Source organism: Delphinus delphis, chromosome 2, assembly GCF_949987515.2.
Source record: "Delphinus delphis chromosome 2, mDelDel1.2, whole genome shotgun sequence".
NCBI lineage: Eukaryota > Metazoa > Chordata > Mammalia > Artiodactyla > Delphinidae > Delphinus > Delphinus delphis.
In genome coordinates, this window is record NC_082684.1 from 175,887,219 (window position 1) to 175,906,100 (window position 18,882).

The following is an 18,882-nucleotide window of genomic DNA, read 5'->3' on the forward strand; positions in this document are numbered from 1 at the left end:
CCCCGCTCACTGCAACTAGAGAAAGCCCGCGCGCAGCAATGAAGATCCAACGCAGCCAAAAATAAATTAAATAAATAAATAAATTAAAAAAAAAAAAGGAACTGGATCCCCTGGTTCTATACGACCTCAGTCCTCCTCAGCTCCAGTCCCACCGACACAGTCACAGCTGTCTTGAGGTTTGAAGGTAAGAAGGAAGCTCATTGTTTTCAAGTTCTTAAGAGGTCAGGGGCCATACTTAGGTGATTTTTTTGTGGAGGCCCTTTATCAAAGTCCTCTAGGACAATTTTCATAAATGATTATGAGAATTCTTAAAGGATTCTGACCAAGCTCAGCCCTTAGTGCCTTCTACTGTGAACCTGAAATGGTCAAGTCTGTGTAGTTTGAAGCGGGCAAAGTGAACAGGAACCATCCTGAATAGATGATGCGTGTCCGCTGTTAACCTGGAAGCCACTCCACTGAAACTTCGCTAACTTAGGTAGGAGCAAACGTTCACCTCTGATTAGCAATCCCGCACTCTCGTGTCAACTAGATTACTGGGGAGAGATGTGCATGAAACAGACCACAGATCACAGCAGCTGACACGTATCTTGGAATTGGGTAGCACTTTGTGTAAATACACGTTCACGCTTGAATAACCAACCAATGTTTTACATCCTGACATTCAAAAATGGGCTTGTGTGTATATACCTAAAAGAGGATATTTCCTTAAACATATCCCATAAAAGTTTTCATGAATTTTCCTTGCAGTTTTCTTCAGCATACCCCAAATTTAATCCTATGTACAACTTACTTCTTGACTCATTTCTTTCGTTTTAATTTTAGCAAATTAAAGGCTAAGCTATATAGTAACAGCTGCTGGGCTATCATCTTTGCGGCCTGGCCCCGAGGCCGAACTGAGCGTGTCGCTGCATCCCGCGTCCACCCTGCTTTCAAGAGGAAGTTCACCGCCAGCAGCTGCGTTTACGAAGTAACAGAAAACCGAGGTACGAAGAGCGAGCTGCTCTTGGCGCTGTCTTGCAGCCGGACCCCATTTACCGACCCCCTACTACAGGAACTTGGCCCCTGGATGGCGCTCCAGCGTGGCCTGACGCAGTGTCCCTGGGTGCCCAGAGCTGCCTGTCTGCTGACCCTGGGGGGACACGAGTCACACCCTGCAGCGCCTGAGGCAGCCTCTGGGGCAGGACACTGACCACTGGGGCCTCTGGGCTCCCTAGTCTGGGGGCCACAGTTCACTTCGCAAGAGCAGGCTGCCCGGCATCTGCCAACAGGGCGACTGCGCTGTGTCCCCCGGGACTGCTGTCTGCTGGGCCCGCCCCAGAGGGGCCCCGGGCTCAGCCCCGTCGGCAGGTGCGGCCCCTGTGGGGTCTGAGCAGCGTGAGGGCTGGACCAGCTGACACCGCGGGGCCGGGGCTTCCGTGACGACTACAGGGCAGCTGCGGATGCCATCGGGCCGCGCTTTTCTGCCCCCCGAGGGACGGCCTGGAATCTGAGCGCTGCCCGGACTCACTTAATCCTCCGCAGCTGGGCTTGGTCAAAGCTGTCACTTTGCCCATTACGGTGCTGCTGGATAAGGCCGTGACATGTACCTTGTGTTCGCCGGGGAGAAGTACAGCAAGCATTTGCCTGGGTCAAATCAGCGTTTCTTAGGGGTCTCCAAGTAAATAGTCAAGGAAGACCTCAGAAACCTGAGATCTGTTTTTAAAGTTCATTCATTTTCATATCGTTTTAGTCATCCTTTCACTGACCATTACTTCTTGTTTTATATCTAACAGCTGAGGTAAGGAAACGACTGAATTTCAAACTGTAGTGCCCAGTGTGGTTTTGTAAAACACCAAGTCCCTTCACTTCCTGTATCTTGAGGAGAACGACGGGTGCAGGTCCACGACACCAAAGGTCAGTAGATCCTTCCCCGCTTAATTCTCTCTTATTGTCTTTATTGCCACGCGGCACAGATTAGTCTTCAGCTCGCCAACTCCGCACGCACTCAGCAGCCTAAACCCACCATAGAGACCTTCTGAGAACTGTTGTCGTTTGGGGCGGGGCCACGTTATCTGTCTGATCTTCAGGTTCAGTGCAGGAACTATGCTTTGCCTGCTGAGAACATCAGCGATGATGATTTCCTGTAGCCTCACGTAAGTAAGCGGTCGGCTCTGCGCTGAACATCGCGCACCAGATCCTGGGACCCTGCGGGCCGGGTCTTAGAAGCTCTTTTCCAGGTGAGAAAACCGAGGCTCAGACAGGTTAAGTCACTTTCCCCAAGTTACACAGCTGGCACTTGGGGCCTGAGAGAAGACTGAGACCCAGGCTATAAGGCCTCCTTGGGTAAAAAAAGGGGCTTTTAGTGTCCAGCCCTGTTCTCTCCTAGCCGTGTGACTGCAGGGGGCGTTCCTTAATCTTGGTGCCCTGTTTCTCTTCTGAGAAGTTAGCGAAAGGACAGAACACATCCCGCGGAGCCTCCGTGAGGCACTCACCTAGTGCGGGTGGTGAAGCCCAGAGCGGTGCCTCTCGGCCTGCGGTCCGTCTCCCCACCTCCGATGCCTGCCCATTGGCCGCTGGGCTTTCCCACAGCCGCCAGGTCCTATTCAGGGAACGGAGCTCTCCTACCCCAGCAGGAGGCAAGCACCTCTTCCATACTTGCCCACCGCCACCCCCCCGTCATTTATACCACATGCTTCTGGAAGGCAGGGCCAGGAATATTTACTGACACCCAAAAGAAGGGTCTTATTCCTTAAACATAAGACATGACACCATAAAACTCCTAGAAGAGAACACAGGCAAAACATTTTCTGGCATAAATCGTACCAATGTTTTCTTAGGTCAGTCTCCCAAGGCAATAGAAATAAAAGCAAAAATAAACAAATGGGACCTAATCAGACTTACAAGCTTTTGTGCAGCAAAGGAAACCATCAACAAAATGAAAAGACAGCTATGGACTGGGAGGAAATATTTGCAAACGATGTGACTGATGAGGGCTTAATTTCCAAAATATACAAAGAGCTCATACAACTCAACAACAACAAAAAATAAGCAACCCAATTGAAAAATGGGCAGAAGACCTAAATAGACATTTCCCCAAAGAAGACATACAGATGGTCAACAGGCACATGAAAAGATGCTCAACATGGCTAATTATTAGAGAAATGCAAATCAAAACCACAATGAGGTACCAGTTCACACTGGTCAGAATGGCCATCATTAAAACCTCTACAAGTAACAGATGCTGGAGAGGGTGTGGAGAAAAGGGAATCCTTCTACACTGCTGGTGGGAATGTAAATTGATACAGCCACTATGGAGAACAGGATGGAGGTTCCTTAAAAACCTAAAAATAGAATTACCATATGATCCAGCAATCCCACTACTGGGAGTATACCTGGACAAAACTATAATTCAAAAAGATACCTGCACCCCAATGTTCATAGTAGCACTATTCACAACAGCCAAGACATGGAAGCAACCTAAATGTCCACTGATAGATGAATGGATCAAGAAGATGTGGTGTGTATGTATGTGCGTGTGTGTGTATATATATATGTATATATACATATACATATATATACACACACACACGCACATACATACACACATATACACACACATACATACACATACACACAATGGAATACTACTCAACCATAAAAAAGAACAAAATCATGCCATTTGCAGCAACATGGATGGACCTAGAGATTACCAAACTAACTGAAGTAAGTCAGACAGAGAAAAACAAATACCATATGATATCACTTATAGGTAGAATCTAAAATACGACACAGATGAACCTATCTACGAAATGGAAACAGACTCACAGACATAGAGAACAGACTTGTGGTTGCCAGGGGGGTGAGGGACGGACTGGGAGGTGGGGTGAGCAGATGCAAACTAGTGTCTATAGGATGGATAAACAACAAGGTCCTACTGCAGAGCACAGGGAACTCTATTCAATATCCAATGACAAAGCATATATATATATATAACTGAGTCACATTGCTGTGCAGCAGAAATTAACACCACATTGTAAATCAACTATGTTTCAATAAGATAAATTTTAAAAGGTGTCTTACCCACAGAGATACATTAGGAAAGAAACCAAATGGCTCTAAGCCTGCAGGTGTTTGATCAGCTAACCGTGGCCTCCGCCCTGTGCCCGGCGGGGCAGCCACACCCGGACGGCAACGGGGCTGGAAAGAGGTGAACGAACTCCCTTGGCAAGTGAATCTCGGAGCGACCGAGTTGTGTCATAAACTGTCTCCTAAATGCGCCGGGCTGCGGGACACTGTGCACGGCCTGATTCGTGCTTTCTTCTTGGCAGGAAAAAGGGATTATTTCTCCCAAATCTGCGGCTGTCCGCCCTCGCTGCCTCTAGCGCAGAGCACAGCGCGGAGTGTGTTGTTTCGCCACGAAGAGCACAGCACTCGTGGGAACCACGAGTAGTTCTGACCGTGTCTTTATTCCTCCAGACCCACAGAGCACGGTCAGCGCTCTCGGCCTCAGAGGAAATGCGCCTTTCATTCTGACTACGTCTTCTGGGCGTGGATTTACTGTGACGTCATGGCACCCTTTTGTTTCCGCACTGACGCGTCGGCTCTGTGTTACTTAATGGCTTTCATTGCGGCAGCATCCAGCCACATGGTGACCGTCATGTGGGGACAGATCATCGCTTTCCTAGGAAGCCTCTGGGGACGGGGCAGGGGAGGGGCGAGGGCGGCAGAGGAACCTTACCACGCCAGTCGGCTTTCTAGAGGGAGACGTCACCGCTGCCGGCCACGGTGGGGTGTTAGGAATCTATCCACGAGGTTTACGAGGAGGTTCTCAAAGGGAACAGGCCTCGACCGGTCCTTCGCCCGCGGCTGGGGCAGACACGGCACGCGCTCCGTATCTGGCAGCCACGATCCCCGCGGCGGGGCTCGAGGGACACGCGAGTGGCTCACCCACCTGCCGTGCTCACGATGAACTTCCACTTGACCACGTAGGCGTCGCCCTCGTGGAACTGCCCAATGCTCTGCTTGGGGAGCCTGCTGTAGTCGAATTCCAGGATGTGCCAGACGTCCACCGACAGGCTGGCGACCTCCAACTGCCCGCGGTCGTCCCCTTGCACCAGGCCGTAGCCCCGGCCCACGTTGACCCCGTCTAGCACGGTGCCGGCTGTCGTCTGGGGCACCGGCACCATCCGCGTCACGTCGTAAGGCTTGACCTCTGCCCGCGGGTCGTCCTAGGAGAGAACGCAGAGATGCTCGGCGGCAGCCCGTCGCACTCCACACTGCTGCACTGGCGGTGGGACGGCCTCAAGTACAGCGCTCAGGCTGTTTCGGGGCACTTAAAGAAAGGCTGCGTTTAGGGGACAGAGAGCCACGGCTGTGAACGGGCCGCCGATACACCTGGAGCCGCAAACACGGCTGCTCTCACCTCGTGAAGTCAGAACATGACTGGAGGCCGGTTTGCTGTCCTAGGAAAACCCCAGGAAGGCGTTTAGCATGAAGGCCCCTCTGCCGGGACCCAGACCAAGCCCTGAGGTTGGGGCTTGATCGTCCCACATACCTTGTGCTGGGCAAGTTCGCTGGCGTTCTTCTCGTTAGGTCTCTTCATTTCCGTCCAGTCGAGAAATTTCTCTTTGAACAAAATCGTCTCGTTGTGTTCCGTGAGTCTCCCAAATATCGCCCAGTCAGGCCGCCCCTGTCCTTTTCTGTCGGGCGGGTCGGGGAGGGGAGGGGAGGGGAAAAGAACCAAGATCAGACAAGTCCTGCCGAGCCCGAGAAGTCCAAAACCCACACACGTGGTGAGTGAGAGGAACGCAGAATACATAGGCAGTAGACAGAGCAAACAGTTCGCTTTCACTTATGTGACCCAATCAGTGGCGTTTTGCTATTTTAGCCCAAAGCCTTGCAGGGCTTTGTGTGCTTGGAGCTGACGTGCCTGAATGTGATGTGACCCACGGCAGGACTGGACCTGCCTGGCGTTCCAGCAGATTCTCGTGTTGGGGTCCCCTGGGGGGCAGCACGCTCGGCTGGGAGCTCAGCACAGGCAGGAGTCACACGCGTGGCTTCCTCGCCTCCTTTACGCCACCCGTGCTCACCCCGGGGGCTCGCCGCGTTTCCGTCAAGTTAGTGAACAGGTGGAAGAATTTATGCTCACCCCGAATCCTCTTTTTGTAAGTCACGTTACAATGGAGACGTCCAGTCTCCAGGAACAGGAAATTCTCCTCTGTTCCCCAAGTGAACACACTCTCGTCAATCATAAAGTGAATGTGTGCATGTTGATCTCTAGGCCACTGGACGGGGCAGCGGGCAGGCAGAGCACAAGGACGGGGAAGGAAGCAGCGTAGCCCAGTCGGGAGGTCCGAACCGCTTCGGGGTCTCAGAGTCTGACGCTGAGCTCGGAACACAGCTCGCTCAGAAATGCGCAGAGCCAAGAAGAGACGTGGGTGAGCCCTGAGGTTAGGGTGCGGGAAGGGGGTGAGCCCTGAGGTTAGGGTGCGGGAAGGGGGTGAGCCCTGAGGTTAGGGTGCGGGAAGGGGGTGAGCCCTGAGGTTAGGGTGCGGGAAGGGGGTGAGCCCTGAGGTTAAGGTGCGGGAAGGGGGTGAGCCCTGAGGTTAGGGTGCGGGAAGGGGGTGAGCCCTGAGGTTAGGGTGCGGGAAGGGGGTGAGCCCTGAGGTTAGGGTGCGGGAAGGGGGTGAGCCCTGAGGTTAGGGTGCGGGAAGGGGGTGAGCCCTGAGGTTAGGGTGCGGGAAGGGGGTGAGCCCTGAGGTTAGGGTGCGGGAAGGGGGTGAGCCCTGAGGTTAGGGTGCGGGAAGGGGGTGAGCCCTGAGGTTAGGGTGCGGGAAGGGGGTGAGCCCTGAGGTTAGGGTGCGGGAAGGGGGTGAGCCCTGAGGTTAAGGTGCGGGAAGGGGGTGAGCCCTGAGGTTAGGGTGCGGGAAGGGGGTGAGCCCTGAGGTTAGGGTGCGGGCAGGGGGTGAGCCCTGAGGTTAGGGTGCGGGAAGGGGGTGAGCCCTGAGGTTAGGGTGCGGGCATTTCCCATCCTTCCAGACCAACCCTGGCTTGTGGATTGGGGCCATCAGACCGAGGGGCAGTGCTTCCTGGGCCCCGCGGTGGCCCCTGACGTGCTTCGTCACGTCCTGTCTGGTCCAGACCAGAGTTTCTGGCATCATGGCTAAGGCACATCAAGGGGGGCTGCCCGTTTCAAAGGGGACTGAAAGGATAAAAGGCACTGTGTGCAAATACTTCCACTGCCAAGGCTCCCGGGACTTAGGAACCAAATACCAGCAACTGTGGAAAATTCAGGGCTACCCTGAAGGCCGTGGTCCTTATCAGAAAATAGCGGAGTGACTGTCTTTTGTATAAATTCCGCTGGGCAGACTTGCTAAGGTGCCTATGGAAAGACGCTTGGTCTCAGCTTAGCAATGCATCTTGGATGCGTGAGGTCAGGGGGCAGAGGGCAGGTCTGCAGCAGGAGGGTGTGACGCTGGATGCTCTCTACCTCCGTCCTGACTTGCAGGTCTGAGCTGGGCTAAGTCATGACTCCTCGGTGAAGAAGGGCGGGGCGCCCTACCTTGGCTGTACCTTCAAATCCCAGGGGGAGCTTTTAAGACGCACTGACACACAAAGCCCACCCCACCCAAACTGAAAACAGCTCCTGGGCCAGGACCGGCACATGCATTTTTTTGTTTTAAAGCTTCTCCGGTGCTTCCGATCTGGGAGACGTTGAGAGCCAGCGGGTTAGGTGCCCACTCATCTACCTTCAGATCTCGGATGATGTCACGACTAAATATAAATCGTCCATCACACAGATTTTACGCTGCAGTATGTTTTTTTTTACTATACCAACTAGAACATTCTTTTTAGTCTTACCTTTAGGCCTTACAAAACTAGTTGTTTCAGTGCTAATTTTATGTTAAATGTGCACTCGCTTGAAAAGGATTTGAAACCTTTTCACCTACACTGACATCCCTTTGAATTGTTTCTATAATGACAATGAATAATAAAATCAATAATTGTATTTTAAAATAGGAAACTAGGTAGGAAGGTTGAAATCTGTGTGTCAGTTCAACTGGAAGCATCACAAAGCAGTTTTAATGTGCAATTTCTGACCCATTACGTGGCATATGCATGGTTTAAACGCACTTCTCTTTCTTCCTGGTAGTTAAGAGATAAACAATGGTCCTTTGCGTGTAAGAATTCCTGTTTTCATGACCGTATTTCTGAGAGTTTCGTGCACCTTTGGCTGATTTGCCAAAATGACTTTTAAAAGTCCAGTAGACTGTCGGAAATATTATAATTACAGCCATTATTTCAATACCGCATCCTCCCTCCCCCCAAAAGGCATCAACTACTGCCAGCTAAATGGAATTCAAGGGCTGGGCTGGAAGGTGTGAAATCAGAAAGAGACGCGTTGCTTTTGCACCTTCAGACCCACGGCTGAATTCCAGGGCCTGGCAAGCTTTTCAGGTCAGCAAGTCATTGGTTTAAACAACAGATTATACGTGACAGCAGCACCTGAATACTGCAGGTACCATCGATTTGTCTCCTTCAAGAACTGAAATATAACAGGGGCACCTTCCAGACGACCACACCGTCCATATTTCTGTATCTCTTAGGGAGAAGCGAAAGCACTGTTCTCGTTGTGAATACTTGTGGTACTGCCCTGCAATCACTTATGAAAACTAAAAGCCCTGAAGGGTGAAGGCTGAACGCTGCGGTGGGAGCCTCGGCTGCCCAGGGCCCCAGCGGTACCTGGGAATGAGCGGGTTGCACTCTCCAGGGTCCAGGGGGTTGATGTCACAGTTCTCGTAGTCAAAGGTTCCGTTCCATAAGTGCTTTGCCAGCTGAAAGGCTATCTTCCGTTGCGCTAATGTGACTTCTTTCCCGTGCCACACGTAAACTTCGCTCCCAAAATCAAACACCAGGACCTGGGGAAATGGCACGGAAGGACGTGTGCACTTCAAGGGCATGTTCTCGTTGAACCAGGGTCTCTAGTGACCGTGAGTCCAACAGGCGATGATTCAAATACTAACGAAGCACTCAGTACAAGCACAGCCCAGCCAGCCTCTGCCCTGCGGGGATGACTTCTGTCTTGTGGTCCTAAATGCCCAGGTTAACACCCGTCCTCCAAACACATGGGCTGCCCAACACTTCTGATTCCTAACAGCTATTTAAGCAGGTCTTCCTCCCTGGCCCCGCCCTTCCTTCCGCCTTTCCCCCTTTGTCATTCACTCACTTAGCTCATAAGGGTCGCTTCACATGGCACTGAGGACCCAGTGATGTCTTTTCTCCCCTATACAATTCTAGGGCCCTCAAGGGCAAAGAACATACTGTACTCATTAACGTATTTACCGTCGGGCTCACTAAGTGTTTGGTGAATGAATACATGAACTCAGTGCTCTTATTTACATACCTGTTGGTTTGTTCTACGCTTTCTTCCTAGAATAATTTCTTTCTTCATTTCCAGCGATCCCAATTCTACTTAACTGCAAACTAGGCTCAATTTCACCTTCTCTTTAAAATCATTCCTGATTATTTCTTTTTCTGTGACATTTTTTCTCCGTTTAAATTTGTCATACAATCAGTCTATCTTTGGATTACATCCTTTCTGCTAGCCTTCTACCCAACGAAATTTAAAGTCCTTTTGCGTCTTCCCGTTTTTTTCTCAACACTCAGAATACTTAGTGGTGGGACTTCCCTGGCGGTCCAGTAGTTAGGACTCCAGCTTCCACTGCCAGGGGCTCGGGTTTGATCCCCGGTCGGGGAACTAAGATCCCCGCAAGCTGAGTGGTGCAGACAAAAAAAAAAAAAAAAAAAAAACTTAGTGGTGCTGGAAATATATGTAATTTTGTAAAAATAAATATGTGCTGGTGTGAGAGGAAAAATGAGCACATTACTTGGCAAACGCACTATAGATACACCTATGTCTCCTGAAACCTAAGGACTGAAAGATATTTAATGTTTATACAAAAATCAAGAGACGGGACTAAGTCGTATTTCCATCTGGCCTAAAACAGAAAAGCCTTCAATGACCCATCCTCCTCTGAACAACATTCGGAATTCGGTATCAGCGTCTAAGATGGCAGTAACGGTTTGAAATCACAGATTGGTAGGTAGCCTTTACAAAGATGTCTCTGCATGTACACACTACTATATTTCAAACAGACAGCCAACAAGGACCTACTGTATAGCCCAGGGAACTCTGCTCAATATTCTGTAATAACCTAAACGGGAGAAGAATGTGAAAAAGGATACATGTATATGTATAACGGAATCACTCTGCTGTACACCGGGAACTAAAAAAACACTGTGAATCAACTAGACTCCAATGTAAGATACAAGTTAATAAAAATAAAAAGATGTCTGGTGTGCAGCGAGTACCATCCCTGGCTAGCGTCTGGCGGTACTTACTGCCTGTTTTAGCGGGCAGCCCGGGGCCAAGGGCTTTCCTGCCGAAGGGCAGACCATTCACTGTACCTCTCTTGCCTGCAGAAGGGAGCACTTTGGAATCTTCCCCCAGTAGTCGTCATCAGGAACGAGTTTGTCATCCATTAGTCGGTAAATGCAGTTGGTTTCTATTATGGCCGTTTCATAGAGCTCATCTTCCTTTGGGTCTCCAGCAGCTTTGGGGTAAGAACGGGAAGAGGACATTATGTTTCCCACTGGAGGGAGGCTGGTTTGGGAGAAGGAAGCAGGCGAGGAGGAAAGGTAGGCAAGTCTCATTCTCTGAGATGCAGTAAACGCTTACACTGGTAACTGGTTTGGCCGCCCAGAAGCTTCCAGAAGTCTTTGGCTGCATGAGTGTGTGTGTTAATTCCTTCTTCGATAGTTTGGATATACGTAGCTCTACAACCAAGTTCCCTCTTGGTCTGAATTAAACTTGCGAGTTCTGAGGCCTAAAAAGAGAGAGGAACACAGTTACCTGGGCAGACAAGCCCACGGTCAGAGGGAGGGGCAACGCTGAAATCAGAGCAGAGAGGCAGCGTGTCTGGAAGGAAAACCTTGTGACCACAGGGTCCGGGGGCACTGGCGGCTGGGGACTGTCTAAAAGTCAAGAAAATGGAACGAAAGGACTGGGGGCATCCATTCTTTACAGCAACACCTGTCCGTCTTCAAATTCAAAAGATCATTCATGAAGATTTTAAGAATACCCATCCCATTACTCAGCCACATAAAAGAACAAAACCATGCCATTTGCAGCAACATGGATTCAACTAGAGATGATTATACTAAGTGAAGTAAGTCAGAAAGAGAAAGACAAATACCATATGATATCACTTATATGTGGAATCTAAACTATGACACAAATGAACCTCTCTACAAAACAGAAATTAACTCACAGACATAGAGCACAGACTTGTGGTTGCCAAGGGCGAGGGGGCGGGTGGGGGAGGGATGGAGTAGGAGTGTGGGATAAGCAGATGCAAACCATCATATAGAGGATGGATAAAAAACAAGGTCCTACTGTAGAGCACAGGGAACTACATTCAACAGCCTGTGATAAACCGTCATGGAAAAGAAGATGAAAAAGTATATATATGTATAACTGAATCACCTTGCTGTACAGCAGAAATTAACACAACACTGTAAATCAACTCGACTTCAATTAAAAATAAATAAATAAAGGGGAAAGAAAACCCCAAATACAAATACCCACTCCCTGGTCTTCTCCCACTAAAGTCTCATTCAATAGACTCATTCAATAGACCCACAGCAGGACTTCCTAGACACCTAGGATAAACAACTTGGAAGTGATGGGCCAGTTCTTTTTCTCCACAGAAGGAAGGATGAAGCAGAACTTCCAACCTGGAGGCACAGGTCAGACTCCTTTTAAAACATCCCCCTTAAGCACTTACTAGGAGCTCGTTTCAGAGACCTTCTGGACGATAAACACGCCTGTCCCCTCTCGCCTGAATGAAACACTGGACGTTTAAGAAGCTTTCTGGGGATCTGGCCACTGGAAGAACATTCTACCTGTGTCTAAAGGAGATGCAAAACGAGACCACTTTCGTTCCTCAGATACCGACCTTCGCCTTCTCTATGACGTTGGCAAACTCTCCGACCCACAGGAAGCAGTGGTGGGGGGACAGCACGAGGAAGCAGTCCCCGCTGTTGAGGGAAGAAGCGCGAGGTTCCACCAGCCGCGTCTGCACGTGTCTTCTTCCTGAGCACGAGGCACAGGGTCACCGTCTCCCCAGAGACGAGCACTGTCCCGCAGCCCCGGCAGGGCCGACCCGGAAGCACCCCGCGTCCGAAGCATCCCCGCCCCCGACTTCCCATCCTGAACAGCCTCATCTGTTCACGTGAGTTCCCATGACCCAGGGCACTTAGAGGCATAGCCTCGTCGATGACCTTCCCTGGTGGCAGGTTCCCAGAGGTCACCATGTTTCCCAGGACCATTAGCAGTGTCCCTTGACAGAACGTGAATAGATTAATTAAGGTTCCCTCCCCCAGGGACACCAGCAAACACCTCCTTTCCCCTCCCCCACTCATCTCCTGATCTCTCTCCACTCAGCCCACCTCCTACACTTAACAGCCTCTGCGGGCCGGGGCAAGGCGAGGGCCTTCAGAGAGCCTCTGCATCCTTGGGAGTTCTTCTCTAAACCGAAAACTTTGAGTCTGGAGAGGACTCAGCTCAGAGGGAAGCACTGCCTTGTGCAGGTTCCAACTCCTCCTAAACGGTTTCAATCTTTCCACAATCACACTGATGGTGTAGTCTCTGCGCCACAACGTAGGAACGGAGGCGGGTGGTGTGCACTTTTCACGGGTCTTTTAAATACACTAGAAAGGACAGTGGCCACGCAGACACACCCTGCAAACCCCCAGCGAAGCAGAGGACAGGTCATGCTTTTCTTGAGCATTAATTTACAGCAGTGCCGCCCGAGGCAGCTAAGTCACTGGGGCAGAGCCAGAGCCCCCCTGGTTGTGGGTTAGGGCTCCTTGCTACAGGGAGAGAGGGAGGGAAGGAAGAAAGGAAAAGAGATAGAGGAAGAGAGAGAGAGGGAGAGAGACAGGGAGGGAGGGAGGGAGGGAAGAGAGAGAGAAAGAAGGAAGGAAAGGAAGGAAGGAAGACAGGGAGGAAGAAAGCAAAAGAGGTTGAGAAAGAGAGAAAGGGGGGGAGGGAGGAGGGAGGGAGGGAGGGAGTGGGAGGGAGGAGGGAGGGGAGGGAGGAGGGAGGGAGGGAGGGAAGAGAGAGAGAAAGAAGGAAGGAAAGGAAGGAAGGAAGACAGGGAGGGAGAAAGCAAAAGAGGTTGAGAAAGAGAGAGAGAGAGAGGGAGGGGGAGGGGGAGGGAGGGAGAGAGGGAGGGAGGGAGGCGGAGGGAGGGAGGGAGGAAGGGAGGGAGGGAGGGAGGGAGGAGAGGGAGGAAGGGAGGGAGGGAGGAAGGGAGGGAGGGAGGGAGGGAGGGGAGGGAGGAAGGGAGGGAGGGAGGGAGGGAGGGAGGGAGGGAGGGAGGGAGGGAGGAGGGAGGGTGCTGGAGCTGCTGAGACCCCCTGCCCCATGCTCCCTTGATCCCTTCCTCAGGGACGGCCCTCTCTCCATCCTGCTGCCCTAACTCCTGCTGACCCTGGCGAGGAGGACAGATGGAGAGAACACTCTGGTGGCTGAGGGGGTGCCTGGCGACCGCATGCAGTGTGCGGCCGGGGCCACGGGAAGCGGAGCAGCAGCAAAAGCTGAGGTTCTGGAGTCAGACAGACCAGGGTTCAAAGCCAGCCCTGCTGCTCAGCCGCTGCTGGGGCCTCGGGCGCATCAGGAAGCGCTACCACGCGGGCGTAATGTTTCCCACCTAGTGGGATTCTGTGACGCTGATGTGAGATGAGGTGGCACCCGGTGGGCTCTCCAGAAGCATGCGTTCCCTTCTCCCTTCGGGCAAGTAGGGGGACGTCAGGCCTCCCGATGTTACCAGACTAAAATCCCTGGTCGTGTGTCATTCTCTCTGCTGCTCTAAATACCTTTAACCTGTAACAGCATCAGCTTTTTGTAGGGCACCGCGCTATTGTTGGAATTCTGTTCCGTCAGGTTGACGCTCCGCAGGCTGACGTTGCTGAAGTTTTCTTTGCTGGCTAATCCCGCCAGGGTGACTTCTGAGAAGTTGGAGCTGGCGGACACTGGGAGGGTCAAAGGAGGAAACACAGTGCAGGGGAAGCAAGACATTCAGGAGAAATGACAGTGTTTACACCCAGCGATCGTGCATAAGTGACTCTCTCCTGTTTTCCTTTCAAGTTAATCCTGATGGGGAAAACACACTCCAGTCTGATTAACTATGCAGTGAAGCTTGTGTTAGGAATTAAACTTAGGATTGAAAGTGTAAATGCTTGCTGGAGAGTGTCACCCTGGCCATGCAGAGAGACAAGAACTGAGTGGCCCTGTGGACCAGCCACATCAGTATAACATCAGGAGCTGGACTCGCGCTGCAATTCCACTAAAGCTGTTATCGTTCCTCACAGTGTTAGATGCTGAAAACGCATTCCTGAGGGAGACTGTTAGACATCTTCCATCCAAAGTCTTTCTATGCAGAAAAGCAGGCACCTTGTAGGCATGGTTTAGTTCTCATCTTTCTCTGGAGGCTAAGTGAACAACTACATGATCTCTTGAGATCACCTGCTCTCAGATTTAAGATTGTAACAAGATGCTGGATTTTCAGTGTGGACCAACAAATGTACATGTGTCCCCAAAAAGTGGAGATACAGTTAAAGTACATAAAACTTGTGCCAAGAAACCTTTATTTCTCCAGCTCATTGTTTAAAAAACTATGCATATGCTAGAGAGAAACTCAGAAAATTATTTTGCTGGGATGAGGTTCTAACGCTGAAGAAATATAACACTACCTGACAACTCGTATGGCATAGAGATTTCGTAATATCTTATTTAGTAAACCAGTTATAATGGAAAGACTCAACCACTTCATCCAAAGACTATTTCTAAAAATAAACTTTAGTAAGTAGGTTTATATAAGAGCGCTATAGGAAAATAAAAATGACAGCAAGAATCTTCCGAATAACAAGATTATGCATGCCATTAGCTCCGCTGGGAAAACCAGTCTGAGAACCGGGGAGCCCCACAGGACCAGGCAGATAAAAGCCGAAGGTTTAGTCTGAAGTGGGATGAAAACCTCGGGCCTGCTCCCACGCTCCATTCACTGCCCCATCCCACTCTCCCGACTCCCCCACAGCCCACACCCCAGCTCCAAGGAGCCCGAGGGTCCTGCCCAAAACAATGTGAAGAGCACCGGTTTCTGCATTAATTAATAATGCAGAAACAGAGATTTGGGACACTTGCCCCTGAGAGAGCGAATCATTTGCTCTAGAATAAGAGCAAGTGAAGAATTGCTGTGTTTGGAAATGGGTTGAATTGCAAAGCCCAGCAACCTCCCTTTCCTCCAACCTCTTGAAAGAAAACTCAACAAAACAGGATAATTTGATGTCAGTGAATAGATGGGCCACACTGCAAGCCTTTCCGTTCCAAGCAGAGTTTCTGCAGGTGTGCACGTGTGTGTACAGACTTGCTCATTTTTCTTGCACGAGAGTCTCTGGGCGCTGTCATTGGCCTTTGCAAGGCAGGGAAAGGAGAGGACAGAGTCACCTGATCCCCGGTTCCCGAGTGCACAGCTGGGGATGGCCCTGATACTCACTCTTTTCGACTTTCATACGCTTTGATTCCACGAAGGCCACGTTCAGTCTCTGCTCCGTGTACCCCTGGAGGAGATCTTCCCTTGCCGCCAGCATCTTCAGGGGGTTTTTGGAAGCCTGAACCCGGCGCTTGGGCCTCACCGCACGCTTGTGCTCAGCCACAGAGGATGTCAACCTAAGAGGCAGAGCAGAGCTGGTGTGGCCTGGGGCTGCAGTGTCACCCACGCCTGGTGGCTTGCGTGTGTCTGAGCTGAAGCGGCGGGTGCCGCGATTTTAGTTCTTGACTTCGTTATAATCGTACAGTTCCTCCCCTCCCATCACCCCTCCACTGAGGATCTCGGAGGTGGGAGACTGAAGCCCATTTAGTTCCAGATGCCAGCCCACGCCTGGAGCCCGGCTCTCACCACACCCCGTGGTCTCCAGCTGGAGGAGCGGCCAGTGCCTCTGGGGCAGCCCATCCCCCTCCTGGACAGCCCTGAAGGGTGCGGTCCTTCCCTCTCATCGCACCCACAACACGCTGATCACTACTTCTCCTGCCGGAATAGGACCACCTCTCCTCCTCTGGGCTCCAGTAAGCCCTCCGCGGATGGACAGCCAGCCACTGCTTCCTGATTTAACCCTCTCTCCACCAGACTCAGCTTTCTCTCCATGCAAGTTTCCCAGTTCCCTCCCCAAGCTCCCCATCACTGAGCCTCCTCTCGACCCACTGCCCCCCTCTGGAAAATAAGCACTATTTTGAAAAATATATTGAAATAAAAGAGGCCCACAAAACCAACTATGACCCTCACACACGCACACTCAGCTCTCTGGGGCAGAAGACCAGACACCGGGAGAGGGGTGGACCCAGTCACATGGTTTCCCAGCAGATTCCAGCTGCTTTTAATGTCTTAAGTGCATGGATCTCTGTACCTGGAGGTCTTCTTTCATACAGAACATTGTCGTGTGTGTGTGTGTGTTTGTGTGTGTGTGTGTGTGTGAACATACATATCAATGTTTGAATTACATGTAACCATGTAAACAGTATCTGGGTGAGGAGAAGATTGAGCAATGGTTCACTACCAATGTATGCAAATACCCAAAATATTACTTCAAGGTGGGGAATGGCAAATTGTTCATTTTCTTAAGGTAGCAAATTGAAAGAAACTGAACACATTGAAAAATGCAAAACAGGTATCAGGAGCAGCTTAAGGAAACATTTATGATAACCACGCAGACTTCCGGAAGAGACGGGCACTCTGAAAAATTTGTGGGCAACAGATACACGTGGTGGATGGCCGTGGGGTTATAAGCTCACCCAGCACATTCTCCCTGCTTCTCGTAAGAGCTCCTTGACTTTCCTTTGGGGGAACCATCTCCCTCCATGCCCTGTCCCCTACCCTGGCTCCGGAGGGGGAATCCAGAGACCACCCACTGCTGGCCAATCAGCATCTTCCATCCCCTTGGCCACAATGATGGCTGTAGGGCTGGATGCAAACCCAAGAAAATCAAGCCTGGAACTTCTTCTGGGAAGGCTGGGCAGGTCAGCTGCCTGTGCTGGCAGTGGCCAAGGAGATGGGATATAAATCTGGAGTGAGGGGTGACCACCTACCACGTGGTGACAGCCTGACTGAGAGGAAAGCCAGCCTAAAGGAACCAGGTGCGAGAGACCTCATTCTGAGCCCCCGGAACCTGAGTTCATGCCTGCGCTTTTCAAGGGGTGAACCTGTAACTCCCTCCACACCTCTCTTCTGCTGAAGCCAGCTGGACTTGGCTTTCTTTGTGGCAATCACAACCAAGGGAATCCTAACGCCATGAACACTCTTTGGTGGTTTAGTCACCTTCCTGCATGAAGAGGGACCCTGGGACATCACTGAGAAAACCCTCAGATCTATTGATCTTATCAATGATTGCAAATTAAGTAACACGTTTCATTGATTTTCCAGTTAGCTGTATTCATTAGAGCCCAGGTGATCCAAACAGTTTGCAAAGTTGAGTAAGAATTTGACATGTCAAATGAAGAAAGGCATAGAAATTTCTGCTAACCAGTGTTCATAAAGTCTGCAAAACAATATTTGAGTGACGTGATAAACACAGTCACTTTATTTTTATGGACCAGGCATGTGGTGGGGATGCAAGGCTTTCTGCCGGAGGGGACGTCTGTCCTGGGTACGCAAGCTCTGTCTAGCCCAGTGTCTGGTTCTAGAGAATAGTGATTTTGAGACGGGCTGGGACCTGAGACCCTTTGCTACAGGGCTTGCACCTGGACACACGCCTCTCCTCAAGCAACAAAATACAAAAAACGATAAGGGACTAAAAATAACTGTGCATGTGCAATTGGGCCAAATTATGGACAAAGGATACAGAAAGACCAAAAAACCCAACTGCTGCTTCTGAAGAGCAGGGAGCAAAAACAGGGTACCAGGAGCCAAAGCAGGGCACTGCCCATGCCCTATACACACACCACCACCGAAGGGGTGGGCAAGCCACCTAAGCCACGCCTCCAGCCTGACCCCTGGACCCGCCCCTGCCCTCTCCGCATATAAGGAAGCAGCTCACCCCACCTCGGGGAGCGAGCAAGGGAACCTGTTACTTGTTCTCTCTCCCCACTGCTGCAGCAGGGGTCCCAATAAGGCCCTGCCTGAATTTCCTGTCTGGCCTCTGATCAATTTCTATTGACTGGGGGAGGCCAAGAACCTTGGCTGGTATCAGGCTGGCTGTAATGAAGTTCTATCGCAGAAGGAGGTAACAGTGAGAGAAGATTCTCGAGGAAGTGCTGTGTGGAGACCAGTGAAGGAATCCATGCTCCAGGGGTGAAAGATGGGAAATGAAATAACTCACTTGGGGGCATAAGGGTCGAAAATGACATCAAAGTCCTCGTCCAGCTCCACGGGGCTTCTCGGTAGAGCGGAATCCATGCTGCGGTAGAACTTGGCAAAGGTTTCCTCATCGTCCGGCTTCATCACCTCTTTCACGGATTTCCCGGTGACGGTGAGGACCGTTTCTTGCATCCCACCAACTACCGACAAACAAGCAAATCAATGACCTGAGATTTGTGTAAAAACATGACTCCAACTATGCTTCACTGAATCTTAAAAATGATTTTCTTCCCGCTAAGGTCCAGGAGTGGAGCAAACATGACAGGGCTGTCCAGGGTTCTGTAGATGCTTCCTGGGTATCAGCTGGCTTCTCAGGAGAGGACTTGCCGTCTGAACAGAGCGTGCACTGTGAGTGCTAGGAGGGATGGAGGCTCCAGCGCACCGGGAATTTCTGAACCTGCTCTTTTTGCTCTTTTGGACGCAGAACTAG

General features: G+C 50.9%; 1 protein-coding gene across 5 annotated transcripts in view; it reads right to left on the bottom strand.

Annotated features, from left to right (window-relative positions):
* Nucleotides 1-18,882, bottom strand: part of SVIL (supervillin) — a 235,164-nt gene that overhangs the window by 15,470 nt on the left and 200,812 nt on the right. For all 5 annotated transcript variants that reach the window (XM_060006356.1, XM_060006359.1, XM_060006358.1 and 2 more), the window contains 9 exons: nt 18,415-18,592; nt 15,600-15,772; nt 13,921-14,076; nt 11,997-12,133; nt 10,718-10,865; nt 10,447-10,592; nt 8,722-8,897; nt 5,534-5,678; nt 4,931-5,207 (listed from right to left, as the gene is read on the bottom strand). In XM_060006356.1, the coding sequence (XP_059862339.1) occupies nt 4,931-5,207; nt 5,534-5,678; nt 8,722-8,897; nt 10,447-10,592; nt 10,718-10,865; nt 11,997-12,133; nt 13,921-14,076; nt 15,600-15,772; nt 18,415-18,592 (1,536 nt within the window). The remainder of the gene's footprint in view (nt 1-4,930; nt 5,208-5,533; nt 5,679-8,721; nt 8,898-10,446; nt 10,593-10,717; nt 10,866-11,996; nt 12,134-13,920; nt 14,077-15,599; nt 15,773-18,414; nt 18,593-18,882) is intronic.